Here is a 13,988-nt window from a genome sequence, read left to right as displayed (position 1 = left end):
GAAATTTTGTTGTATCCATTTCCTGACTTGTGCTTTTCAATAACCTTTTTGTGGAGTTGCTTGGAGTGATATTTTGTCATCATGGTGTAGTTTTTGCCAGGATACTGACTCACCAGCTGTTAGACCTTCCAGATACAGGTGTATTTTTACTAAAATCAATTGAAACTCCTTGATGGCATGTAGGGCTCCAGAAACAGATCTCCATTTAACTAATTATGTAACTTTTAAAACCAATTGGCAGTACCAGTGATGATCTGTTGTGCCATATTAAAGGGGTGAATACTTAAGCAATCAATTATTTTATGGTTTATATTTGTAACTAATTTCTATCACTTAGTAGAGATCTGTTTTCACTTTGTTACAGAAGTCTTTTTCTGTTGATCAGTGTGAGAAAAGGCCTACTATGATTCAATGTTGTTAAACAATAAAACATGAAAACTTCCAGGGGGTGGTGAACACTTCTTATAAGCACTGTAGGCCTCAAGGGGAAGTCTCCATCTGAAGCACTTTTGGGAAGAAAAAATATTCACATTACTGGATGTAATGCTACTATAGCATCCAACATCCAAGACAGCAGATGGTCAGGTGCACAAATGCAGCCACACTGACCTTGTTCGACAGGTGAAGTCACTCAAGCCCAGAGCTGCATTATGGTCCAGACAGTGTCACAGTCAGTAACATCTCTGCATACCAGGTGAGATTGTCATACAGATAGGGAAGGTGTTCTACAAAGTTACCATAGATGGATGTTGCAGGTGTCGCCACATCAACCAGTTGTGGCATGTTCTCCCGAAGTTGCAACAAGTTCACCAGGCAGATCATTAAACAGAGTTGGACTTCCAACTGCTCCTGGAAGGGCTCGGTTTACCCTGACTGAGACAACCACCAGCACCAGTGTAGCCACAAGCAACATCATGACAAGGAAGTGACAGCCTGCAACCATCAAGGACCGATCAGTGATCAGTGTAAGCTAGTTGTTCCAATCCAAATCAACTCTCAGCTCAAATCCTAGAGGCAATCACCTTCAAGAGGGAGGTGTTGCAGTGGAAAAAACCAACACCTATTGCTTAGTGGACAACCAACCCTAGACTGACTTTCACTGATTTGTCATTGTTCCTATCAACGTCTTGAATGTTCTTGGATAAACCATGTAAATAAATGCACTTACAGATGCACTGTTGAGTTTTGAGATTTTTGTAGTTACGTTGTTTATACTGTATAAAGGTTTATTTCATGTTCTGGCTTTGTTCTATCTCCAGGCATTAGTTCTCACAGTAGTTACAGGTGAGGCAACACAGCAACATCTCAGAAACAGAAGGCTACCATTAGATGGCTCTTTGTACTCTTCCATAATGAAATGAAATGGAGTTTTGACTAATAACATGAATGACTAGCATAGCTTTAAAATCTTTAACAAATGTGGTCATTATGTTATCAGGTATGATGCGTTGAAATTAGATTGTGGGATTAAAATATAATAAGATTGTATCAGGGGATAAATGAAATATTTTAAATGGTTTATGTAAAATAACATATCTGGCAATGCTGGTCTCAATTGGTTCTATTCTAAAGCTATAAATCATTAACTAGACAAACCAGTTTATCATCAATGGATGGGAGACCTTGGCAGGCAGATGTTATAATCACTGGATGTTACTCAGACTCTTGTATTTTCTTTATTCCTCAGCTAACAAACCTCCTTCAAAATACTGTACACAGGCTTACCTTCTCCCATTCCCTTTGACAACAGAACCTCATAATTCCACAGTTTATGAGACTGCAATCAGTAAGTAAATACAAACAATTACACTAAATTTTAGCAATTTCTTAGCAAATTTCAAGGATAATGTTAATGTAACAGTGGTTATAAGAGACTCAGGAATTTGGCTTGTTGAAATCGCAAAGCGACTCGTTTTTGTTTATTGATACTAGAAAAGTTGTTAAGTAAGAGAGATCAGAATGATGAGATAATTCATGTAAATTTTATATTTTTCATGGATTGGTTTTATTGTTTTTGTACCAATATTGGGACTAACAGCAACCAGTCTCAATTCTACATTTTTAGCACTATCGTCACCCACCATCAACGTCCAGGGTGAGAGGCTAAGCAAGAAATTTAATTTAACTTGCATCATGGATACTGTGACAACAATAACAGGCCAGAATCTGAGTATTTTATGCTAAGTGCTCCCTTTCTGGCTCTTCTAGGTCCTTCTACCATTTACAGAAGATTTGCATATATTTAGTTTTCCAAGTGTATATTAAACAACATTCAAAAAGCTCTCAGCCTAAAGTTGACAACCAAATCATTATAACCAGAAGAAAAGATGCTCCAAATAGGATTTCACTTATAATTATATAACCTTAGCCTGAATAAATATAACACAAATCAGGTCAAATATTTATTACATGTTCCTTGGGAAATGGGGAGCATTTCATGAATTAATATAATGCCCAATAGTGTTTATGATCTATCTGAAAGATTTTACAACTCTCACTGATGCTTAATGGGAGTTTTATACCAAACAAAAATTTCACTCATAAATGATCTGTTCCAACTGATTGTCATTGCACTAATGGCCTGATGTTACCATGACAACAGCATCTCATTAGATTATAGGTTTCCATCCTTTAAACTGTTTGAAAGCTTTTATATTCCTCATGAGCTAGAACTAGGTAAAGCATATTGACTCGGCTTCAGTCATGCAAAGATAAAATTCAGGAAACTAAACAATTCTGGCACAAAGAATTACATTTAACTGCCACTGTTGTTAGTACTCTGAACACTCATTCCCCCATCAGTGCATTATAACTGCACTACAGTACCACCTACAGTAAGTACTTCACTAACTCGCCAAGATTTATTTAGTCTCATCTTTTTGAGATGCTGTGATAGGCTAATGGTAGTAGATATATGGTAATTCTAACAATTGTAGATCCCCATCCAAACCTCACATGATCCTGCGTTAGAATTAGATCAAAGTCCTTCATTGTTGCAGGGCCTAAATGCTTTGGGAATTCCTTCAATGCCTGGAGCTGTCTGTCACATTTTCAAGAGCAATTAGAGTGTAGTTGCAAATGTAAGCTGTTTAGAATTACTCATACCCCTTAAATTAATAAAACAAAAGAGCCACTTACTGTATCATTGAAATTTAAAAAGGGATTATATCTATGAGATCATCCCAGGGATGTTTCATACTTTCCATGGACGGATATTTTTTGGTTCAATGTCAAAAAATTGCTGACATCTTTTCACATTTCTTTTTATGTATAAACAAATCATTACATGCCAATGAAAAGCAATATGGCCAAATACGAGTTTTGCATTGCCATTGGAAAAGCTCATAACTGAACTCTCCAACCAAGTGCTTAGGTATTTTGTAAAAATACACTAGTTTTCACTTCTTGATTCAGTTTACAACAATTTTTGGTGATAAGTTGCAGTAGATAATACTGGTTAAAATTATTATATCAAATTATTATGTGTGATTGTAAAACATTTGGAGAGAAATTTGTCGTTGGTCTCCACAGCTATGTGAGAATATCTGTCACAGATTGTTGTGGAGGTGAGTCCAACTGGCAGTACATGTACATGTAACCATTCAACTCAATGTTGAATTTTTGACTGGTTTCCCCTTTAACTTGAGACTGTCTTTACTTTACCCTATCAGTAAGGAATGTGATGGGAAATGATCAAGTTGCATCAATGAGTTCAAATCCAACAGCTTTCTGTTTGACTACATCCAGAGAGTCATAGCTTGGAAACAGACTCTTTGGCCTTTCTATTCATGCCAACTAACTCAAATCCCTGCGCTAGACCCATTTGCCTGTTTGTGGCCCATACTTTCCCTATCCATTTATGCATCTGAAATTTCTTTTGTTAATTTATTTGTAGGGCTTTATCACTTACTTTGGCAGTTTGTTCCAAATACTCATTAAAAACTTGCCCCTTAGGACCCCTTTTCCTGCACATTTTAATCCATGAGCAAACAGCCCATTAAGTCAACATCTTTTCTGCTTACACATGAATGTCTGCAATCATTGGTGCATCTTTCTGCAATGTGACCAAGTCAGTATCATGAAATTCTCATGCTTCCAACCCTGTGGATAAAACAATACTACACTAAATATTGTAATATTCTGGAACATAAGAGATTCTGCATATGCTGGATATCCAGAGCAACATAGACAAAATACTGGAGTTACTCAGCAGGTCAGGCAGTATCTATGGAGAGAAATAAAGATTCAATCGTTTTATGAGTTGAACTAATGCACATGCTGTTTGTGCTTTTAGTTTACCGTGGTTTCTGGTCTGTATTCATGCTGTTGGGTGTCATTGCTGCCATAGTAGGAGGCTTCATTGTCATCTGTGCTGCTCCGTTTTCCAATTATAACCTCTACAAAGCAGGTGGCGGACTATTTCTATCTGCTGGTAAGTGGAATCTTTTGTAAATATTTTACAGGACCAGGCTATTTTGTGATTATGACATAGCAAACACTCACTCAGCTCCAAGTTTAACAATGAGTAGCGTGGCAAGAATTTCATGTGACATGGATGTTATTAGATTGAATTAGATAATGACTTTTTTTTTCCATTTATGGGGCAGCAATAGCTCAAAACATTATAAAATATTACTTCCGTCATCCAATTTTGATTAAGTAGTTAAAATAAGCTATGTGCAGTGGCACAGGCAGTGGAGCTGCTGACTAGATTTCCAGCACTCTGAGTTCAGTTTTAGTCTCCAGTGCAGTTAGTGTGGAGTTTACAAGTTCTCTCTGTGGCAGCATGAGTTTCCTCTGGCTGCTGTGGTTTCATCCAACATCCCATAATACGCAGGCTGATAGAGTCATTGAGTGCTACAGCATAGAAATAGGCCCTTCAGCCCACCTAATCCTGGCTTGGTCTTCTGCCTAGTTCTACCTACCTTCACTCGACTGAAGTCCTGCCCCTCAGGCTCCCCCTGAATATCTCACCTTTCTGCTTAAACCTATGACCACTAGTTCCAGTCTCACCCTACCTGAGGGATAATGTCTGCTTGCATTCACCCAATGGACATGATGTATCTGGTGTAGTTCAGTTTCCACACAATCTGCATGCTGTAGATGAAAAATCTGATAATGATGAGAGTGACATAGGGCTACATAGCCTTAAGGTTTACAATGTGAAAACTGACAATTGACAGGCAATATGGCTTGCATCAGAAGTGAATGGAAAATTAATTAAAATGGAATTGGGCACTGGCTTGGCTGTTCCTAGTCATTCCTCAAAATGAGCTTGAACGACATTTCAAAGATACCGAAATGAAGCCTGCAGATATCCAACTAAGAGCCTATACTGGAGGAAAGATACATCTGTAGGAATGACATTTTTAGCAGAGAAATACAACAAACAACAAGCCTCATTGGGTGTCTATGTCGTAAAAACAGGAGGGCCAGCATTTTGTGGTTGTGATTGGCTGAGACAACTAAAGTTGTTTGGAGATCCATTTGCATACCATAACCCTGACAATAGTGAACTGAAAGTGAATTAAGAAAGGCACTAGATGTTGCTGCAGCAGTGTTCAAGATTCAAAGTATGTATACTATACACAACCTTGAGAATTATTTCCTTACAGGCAGCCTCGAGACAAGGAAACCCTATATAACCCATTAAAAAAAGACTGTTAAACATCCAACTTGCAAAAACAAAAAAATCATTCAAACAATAAAAATAAGCAAATAGCAATCAGTACTGAAATTCACTAAAGTGAGTCCATAGTCATGAAGCCAGTCAGCAGATTCACAAACCCATTTCGTTGCAGATCACAGCCTAAATTCAGTACAGAGACAAGTGAATCTTGCCGGTCAGCAAGCTGAACACTAGCCCATCCACCACCTCCGGCCCCGACACCCTCACCTTTTCAGTCAGACCCAATGCTAAAATTGGCCAAACCTCAGATTGTTCCTTGCTCTTGGTCCCAGGCCCCACCACTTCAATGAACTCTCAGCAAGCTTGACTTGAAAAGTTAAGGCCATTGACAGGGTTTGCCTAATGTGGGGATTGAGAATTGTACTCTCCAAGCTGAGAGATAAAGTGTTGAGGGAGCTACAAGATGGTTATCTAGGCATGGTCAAAATGAAAGCATTAGCTAGAAGGTTTGGTGGCCTGGGATAGGTCAAGAGTTTGAGCAGCTTCCCATACACAGTTCAGAATACCAACACTTCCAGGAGATGCCAAGAGCAGTACTTCTCCTTACCGTGGCAAAGAATTCATGTGGATATTCATGGACACATATTTCTTGGTGGTAATGGATACAGCTATAGTGGCTAGAAGTGTTCCACTACAGTCTTGCTCACTGTTGATGTGTTGAGAAGCTTCTTCTCAAGGACGGGTCACTTAGCCATTGACAGTGTCTGTTGAGGAACAGGTTTGGTTTTCCTGGAATAAGGCATATGACATCTGCACCGTACCACCCAGCTACAAATGGCCTGGCAGATAGGTTTGTCCAGAGTCTAAAGAATGCACTGCGAGCAATGTCAGTAGAATCAGAAGCCCACCAGTTTCCTCTTTGCATATTGCAATGCAACACACTCCGTAACCAACAGTTCACCAGCTATGTTCCTGCGTTGTTCTTTGCACTCACATTGCATCTCCTCAAACCCAGTTTTAGAAGGAGTATGCAGTCCAAGCAGCTGTGACAAATTGAGGGCTCCTCAAACAAGGATGTCTGATGTTTCACTCCTGGTCAAGCAGTCCTGGTGTGGACTACAGAGATGGTCAAAAGTGGGTACTTGGAAAGATTAAGGACAGGACTAGACCATTCTCCTAAACAGTGGAGTTTGTGTCTGATGTCATCTGGAGATGATATATCAATTAGTTGAGAGCAGAATCAATTGCTAGAGGAAGAGGGATTCCACACTGTCAAAACCACTTTCTGTAGACCCGGAATCAACTCCTACAACCACCATGGAGGAGGCCTCACAGCCTGAGATAGATTCAAAGCCACAAGCCTCACCTGCCAAGCAAATTGACCATCCTTTTCAAGGAAGACATTATCTGCCAAGTGTAGTGTATTTAATATTTCCATAATATTTGAGTAATATTGTAAATATATTTTGATTATGCATTCTTTGTTTACATAATTTATTGCTAGTTATATATAAGAAGTACGTAAATGGCATACGTCATTACACCACCACATTATATGTGAGCGCCTCATTAGAAAGAATGGGAAAAATAAAGTAAGAAGGCATGTATCCCTACTCCTGTCTTTTTCTTTCAATTTGTTTCTGGAGTTACAAAGTATATCACTAGCATCATCCTTGTAAATTTTCTCTATGCTTTCAATATTATTGATATCTCTCCTGTTTGAGGTAACCAATACTGCACGCTGTACTTCAAAGTTGGCCTTGCCAATATCTTATATAACATCACACATCCTGTACTCAACACCCTGACTTATGAAGTCCAATGTGCCAAAAGATCTCTTTATGACCCTATTTACCTGTGATGCCACTTTCAAGGAATTATAGTTCTGTATTCTTAGGTCCCTATGTTCAGGGCTTTCACTGTGGAAGTTCTACTCTGGTTTGTGCTCTTAAAGTGCAACACCTCACACTTGTCTGCATTAATTACTATCTGCCATTTATCAATCCATTTTCCCAGTTGGTCCAGATCCTGTTGTAAGCTTTGATAGTCTTCTTCACAGTCCACTACACCCCAGTCTTGGTGTCATCTACAAATTTTCTGATCCAATTTACCAAATCATTAATATAGATGATGAAAAACAATTGATCCAGCACCAATTCCTGTACACACCACTAGTCACAATTCTACATTAATTGTGCACTGAAAACCACCTCTGGATGTGTAGATGACTGATAGAATCAGTAATTGATGGGAATCTGAATGAATAACATAGGATTCATGTACAAATAATGAAAATGAGATCTTGGTGTTCAGTCCCGACTCAGTGGGATGAAGGGTCTGAATTCACCTTTTTTCCAGTCACATTTACAGTGTTTAACTTATAGTGGTGAATACTCAGTCTCCCAGTTCCATCTAACAATTTTTTGATCATTTTATAGAATTTAAAGAATTTATTCCTGACAAGTACATTTTTGAAAGGTCACATAGTACATTTTTGAAAGGGCATAGTAGGCCCAAGGGAGTGTTGATGAACCTTGGGGTACAAGTCCATAGGTCCCTGGAAGTGGCGGTAAAAGTAGATAGAATGGTAAGGAAGGCGTAAAAGTTAATTGTCATTATGAGTTGTGACAAAGGATAGCAGAAAAGGGATGCCATTGGTTAGGCCACACAAGGAGTATCGTGGGCAATTCTACCCCTCACAATATAGAAAGGATGTGATTGTTTTGGAGAGGATACAGAGGAGATTCGTCATTAGTTATATGAATTGAAATATTTCACTTGTAAGCAGAGATTTGATAGGCTGGGCCTGATCTCCCTGGAGTAAGAGGGGCTGTGAGGTGACCTGATGCAGGTATGTAAAATCATGGAATAGATATTAAGAATCTTTTTCTCATGGTAGAATGTTGCAACAAGATGGCATAGGTATGAAATGAGAAGTAAAAGATTCAGTGAGACTATGAGTGTGTTTAGAATCTGGAGTGAGCGGCTAAGGAGCTGGTAGAAGCAGGTTCTCATTTTTTTTCTGGCAATTCCACATCAGACACGTGGACACTGCACGGAGTACTGGAAAGGGATGTTCCTGTTCGAAGGAAGGACGGGGATGGAAAGATGAGAACTTTGGATGTCTGGAGAGGTGATGAATTTAGTCAAGAAGAGAAAGGAAAAGTATGCACAGCTTTGGAAGTTAGGATCAAACAGAGCACATGGGGAGTATAAACAAAATCAGAAAAGAACCCTGAAGTGGTGTAACCTGGGTTCAAAGATTCAATGAGTGGAACAGGAGACACAGATTTAAGAACATGTACATTAAGTTTTTATTTCGAAATGAACAGTGAAACACTAAACCATTTGTCTAGCTAAACAGGTGTTTAGTTAAGGTAACTAAAATCAATACACTGCACATTCAGTTACCCTTTAATTGAACGGATACTCTGTTAAATCTTCTCAAATTATAAAACCCAAGAAGTATGCATACTACAAACAGATACTTAACTAAACAAACCATGGGGGTGGGGGGTATCTACACCTGTAACACTGTTTCTCAGTGATCCTTCAGTGGTGGTCACAACTTCAGCCTGAATTGGGCCCTGTGGATGACGGGAAAGAAAGTGGGCATACCTCCAGCACGTGCTACCTTTATATTCCCGAATGTGACCAGAACTGGAAATATGCACAAGCCATCCAATGGGAAACAGCATTATAGAACTTAAACCAACCAATCACTGACTGGCATGACGGAAGTGGTTTTCAACTGGCAAATAAGCCACGCCCCTTCACTCCTTGAAAGTCGTGGCATTGTGACAATCTGGCCCTCAGGCTAGTAAACCCCTCACAGGTCCCATTAAAATAGAGGTACAAGACAAAAGTATAATACCCAGTATTATAAGTCCAATAGTTACAACTCAGTGTATTATAGTAGTCCAGCAACTTTCCAGTGCTCCAAAAGGCCACCAACTTCCCCCTGGATCAAAAAGGTTATGGAACTACTCCTCCGCTTTCATAATTTTGTTCACCGACTGTCTAATATTGACAGTGAGTGATGTTCCCTGACTCAAGTGAGTGATGTTCCCTGACTCATCAGGAAAGTATGCATGGCATTCTTCACCAATGACAGCACAAGTGCTACCTTTCTCTGTGAGGAGGTAATCTAAGGCCATGCAGTCCTACAAGGCAACCATTAAATTAACTATTACCTTGGCCTATATCCGAGTCAATGTTTCCTCAGTATCTTTGTGAGCTATGGCTGTCTCATTAGCCAACATTTCCATCGCAAAGACCATGTGTATAATTACCCGGGACAACCTAGAGGTACCATACGTGTGAAAAACTACCATCCAAAACCATTCTGTCTCTTTTACTACGCCAACCAACATAGGCAGGATGCTCATCCAGAGCACTGAGGTGTATGTACGACACCACGTATGGATGGCAGCAACCATACCACCCTGTTGGAAGCTATAGATAGGTCTGAGAGCTGCATGCCCACTAAGTGCCATTCAGTGTCCTAGGAGTACCCAACTTTACAGTACCACTCAGCATAGACACAGGCATCCCAGGGTACCGTCCCTGTTCCCACTGACTACATCTGGCCGACTGTGCTAATTGTAACGTGGGAGAACAGGTTTGAGGATCCAAAGAGTGGAACAGGAGACACAGATTTAAAAATGGGTATGTTAAGTATTTATTTAGAAATGAACAGTGGAACACTAAACTGGTCATCTAGCTAAACAAGTGTTCATCTAAGCTACCCGAACCTCTCCGCTGGACGTTCAGTTACCCTTTAATTGAATAGATATTCCCGAATTATAAAACCAAAGAAGTAAGCATACCACAAACTGATACTTAACTAAACAGACATGGGGGATTGTCTGTGCTTGCAATGCTCTATCTCAGTGGTCCTTCAGTGCTGGTCCTGACTTCAGCCTGACCAGGAAAGAAAGAAGGTGAACCTCCCACATGTGCTACCTTTATATTTCCAAAGGGCCATGAAAAGTTCTTGCCAAGTAGGATTAAGGTGAATCCCAAGGCATTCTATACATACGTCAAGAGTAAGAGGATAACTAGGGAGAGGGTGCGACCACCCAAGGATAAAGATGGGGGACATTTGCTTGGATGCGGAGAATGTGAGTGAGGTACTTAGTGAGTACTCTGATTCAGTAGCTACCAAGGAAAAGGAAATGAAAGACCTGGAGATCAGTGCTGAGTGTATAAATATGCTTCGGCATTTGGAGTTCAAGGAGGAGGAAGTATTGGGCTTCCTAATGAGTGTTAAGGTGGATAAGTCCCCAGGGCCTAATGGACATTACTCCAGGTTATTGAAGGACACAGAAGATGAGTCTGCTGGGGCCTTGACCAGTATCTTTGTGTCCTCTCTAGCCACAGGTGAGGTCCTGGAGGACTGGCAAATAGCTTATGTTGTACTTCTGTTTAAGAAGGGAACAAGTGAAATCCCTGGGAATTTATAAACCAGAAAGTATCACGTCAGGTGTAGGGAAATTGTTGGAGAAATTCTTCAGATACATTTGATATATTTGGAAGCCCATGTTCTAATTAGGCAGAGCCAGCATGGCTTTGTGATTGGCAGGTCATGGATAGAGTTTTTTGACAGGGTGATAAGAGAGCTTGATGAGGGTAGGTTAGTGGATGTTGCTAACATTGGATTTTAGTAAGGTGTTTGATGAAGTTTCTCATGGGAGGCTTACGCAGAAAATTGAGATGCATAGGATCCACGGTGAATTCAGAATTGGCTTGGACATAGAAGGCAGAGGGTAATGGTGGAAGGGACTTATTTGAGCTGGAGGTCTGTAGAAAGTGGTGGTCTGCAGGGAACTGTGCCAGGAACTCTCCTATTTGTGATGTATGGGTGGGTTAGAAAGTTTGAAGTAGATACCAAGATTGGTGGAGTTGTGGATGGTGTAGAAGACTGGCAAAGAATACATTGCTGTATAGATCAGTTGCGGATGTGGGCAGAAAAATGGCAGGGAGTTTAACACAGATAAATGTGAGGTGTTGCACCTTGGCAGGGCAAATGTAAAGAGACAGTACACAGCTAAAGGCAAGACCCTTAACAGTGTTGCTGAGCAGAACGATCTTGGAATCCAAGTTCATAGCTCCTTGAAAGTGGCCACAAAGTTCAATAAGGTGGTTAAGATGGCTTTTAGAATACTTGCTTTTATTTATGGAGGCATTGAATTCAGAAGTCCAGAGGTTACATTGCAACTTTTTAAAACTCTGGTTAGACCACATCTGGAGTATTGCATACAGTTCTGGTCGACCCACTATAGGAAGGTTGTTGAAGCTTTGGAGAGGGTGCAAAAGAGGTTGCTGCCTGGTTTAGAAGGCACGTGCTATCATGAGAGGCTGCATAAACTTGAGTTGTTTTCTCTGGAGCGGCACTGGCTGAGGGGCGATCTGACAGAGGTGTAGAGGATTCTGAGAGGCATAGATAGAGTAGACAGGGAATATCTGTTTCCCAGAATGAAATGACTAAAACCATCGAAGTTTTGGGGGGGTGGGGTAGGTTCAAGGAGTTGTGAATAGGAAGTCTTTTACTCAGAGGGTGGTGGATGCCTGGAATACGTTGCTTGGTATGGCCGTAGAGGCAAATACATTAGAAGCTTTTTAGAGATATTTAGATAGGCCCATGGATGTAAGGAAGATGGATGGATATGGACATTGTGTAGGTAGGAGGGATTAGTGCTTGGGTGTTTTCGATTAGCTTTTTAGCTGGGTTGGCACAGTCATTGTGGGCAGAATGGCCTATTTCTGTGTTGCACTGTTCTATGTTAGAAACATTGAAGAAGCACTTAGGCAAGCATGAATCAGCACGGCAGAAAAATCCATAGACTAAATGAGGGTAAAAAGAGACCAGGATAAATAAATACAATGTTTAGCAAGGACGTTATAGGACAAAGGGCCTATTCTTTGCTGTGCAACTCTAACTTAATGACATTTTATAGAAACATAGAAAACCTACAGCACAATACAGACCCTTTGGCCCACAAAGTTGTGCCGAACATGTCCCACCTTAGAAATTACTAGGCTTACCTATAGCCCTCTATCTTACTAAGCTCCATGTACCTATCTGAAAGCCTCTTAAAAGACCCTATCGTATCCACCTCCACAACCATTGCTGGCAGCCCATTCTACACACTCACCACTCTCTAAGTAAAAAATTTATCCTGACATCTCCTCTGTACCTACTCCCCAGCACCTTAAACCTGTGCCCTCTTGTGGCAGCCATTTCAGCCCTGGGAATTGAATAATGATCTCATTATCTCCTGTTCTCATTAGTTATTGCTATTTATTTATATTTGCAGTTTGTTGCCTTCTGCACTTTGGTTGATCTTGCATAGATCCTGTTATAGCTACCATTCTATAGAGTTTCTGGAAATTAATCTCAGGATAGTAAATTGTAACACTTATGTACTTTGATAATAAAATTTACTTTTGAATGGAATTTGAAAAGATACGCTTTTGGTACAATGTCAAAAACATTGCCTTCTTACTTTACTAGAAACTCCATCCTATTACAAGAAATAATTTGGCCACTTTCCAGCTTAATCTTGGTCAAACTCCCATTTTCAACTTAGACTTAAAATGCCACAGCTGTTCCAACATGTTGTAGAACGAACAAGTACATTCAAAAAAAGCATTGTGCTGGAATCGAATTGTGTTTTGAGAAAATTTAGTTCATTCACAACATTTTAATGAAATGATCCCAAAATAATCAGCTAATGTCAATTTGTCTTTCTAATAAACAGAGCTAAAAATCAAAACATCTAAACCTTGAGGAAGAAGTTTGACTGTTGCTGAAATTTGCCAGTGTGGTACATTTGTAATACCTTGTGGTCTAATTGCAAAAACTCAAATGAGATCTCAGTTCTGCCACCAGATGGAAGACCAAATAAAGTTTCTGCACTGTAAATGAGAGGAAGTAATAATAATTGCAAGATAAACACACAGATATTCCTCTCAATGTGACAAATATGTTCAGCTCCAAGGCATCAGGGGTCTGTGAAAGCAAGGATAAATTTTAGTTTAAGCATGTTCAGTAGAAAATTAACACAATCATATTAGCTATTCACAGTACATGCTACCACACCTTATGAGAGATGTGCTAAAAAGAGAGGGGTGACTTGTTTAAATTGTTTGTGCGGCGAGTAGGTTAGTACACCAAGCAGAGGGTGTTATCTGTGAGCAATATCTCCATCTTGCTTGGTGAAAATGGCCAGGGGAATTTAAGGTTAGTCTAGATCTCTGGCAAGTCTGAGGCTGCAACATACCATCTCTTTACCATCATTTATTTTGAAATTAACTGCAGTTCCTGCTCCACAGAGACAAGTTTCATTTGGGTTTA

At 39.9% G+C, this 13,988-nt stretch overlaps 1 protein-coding gene across 2 annotated transcripts in view; it reads left to right on the top strand.

Annotated features, from left to right (window-relative positions):
* The window catches only part of LOC132391353 (transmembrane protein 182-like), a 48,279-nt gene that overhangs the window by 28,014 nt on the left and 6,277 nt on the right, over positions 1 to 13,988 (top strand). For both annotated transcript variants that reach the window (XM_059964417.1, XM_059964416.1), the window contains exons 3-4: positions 1,688 to 1,786; positions 4,295 to 4,432. In XM_059964417.1, the coding sequence (XP_059820400.1) occupies positions 1,688 to 1,786; positions 4,295 to 4,432 (237 nt within the window). The remainder of the gene's footprint in view (positions 1 to 1,687; positions 1,787 to 4,294; positions 4,433 to 13,988) is intronic.

The sequence above is a fragment of the Hypanus sabinus genome, chromosome 3 (genome assembly GCF_030144855.1).
Source record: "Hypanus sabinus isolate sHypSab1 chromosome 3, sHypSab1.hap1, whole genome shotgun sequence".
Lineage (NCBI taxonomy): Eukaryota > Metazoa > Chordata > Chondrichthyes > Myliobatiformes > Dasyatidae > Hypanus > Hypanus sabinus.
Note: the sequence above shows the minus strand (reverse complement) of the source record. Positions and strands in the feature narration are given on the sequence as shown.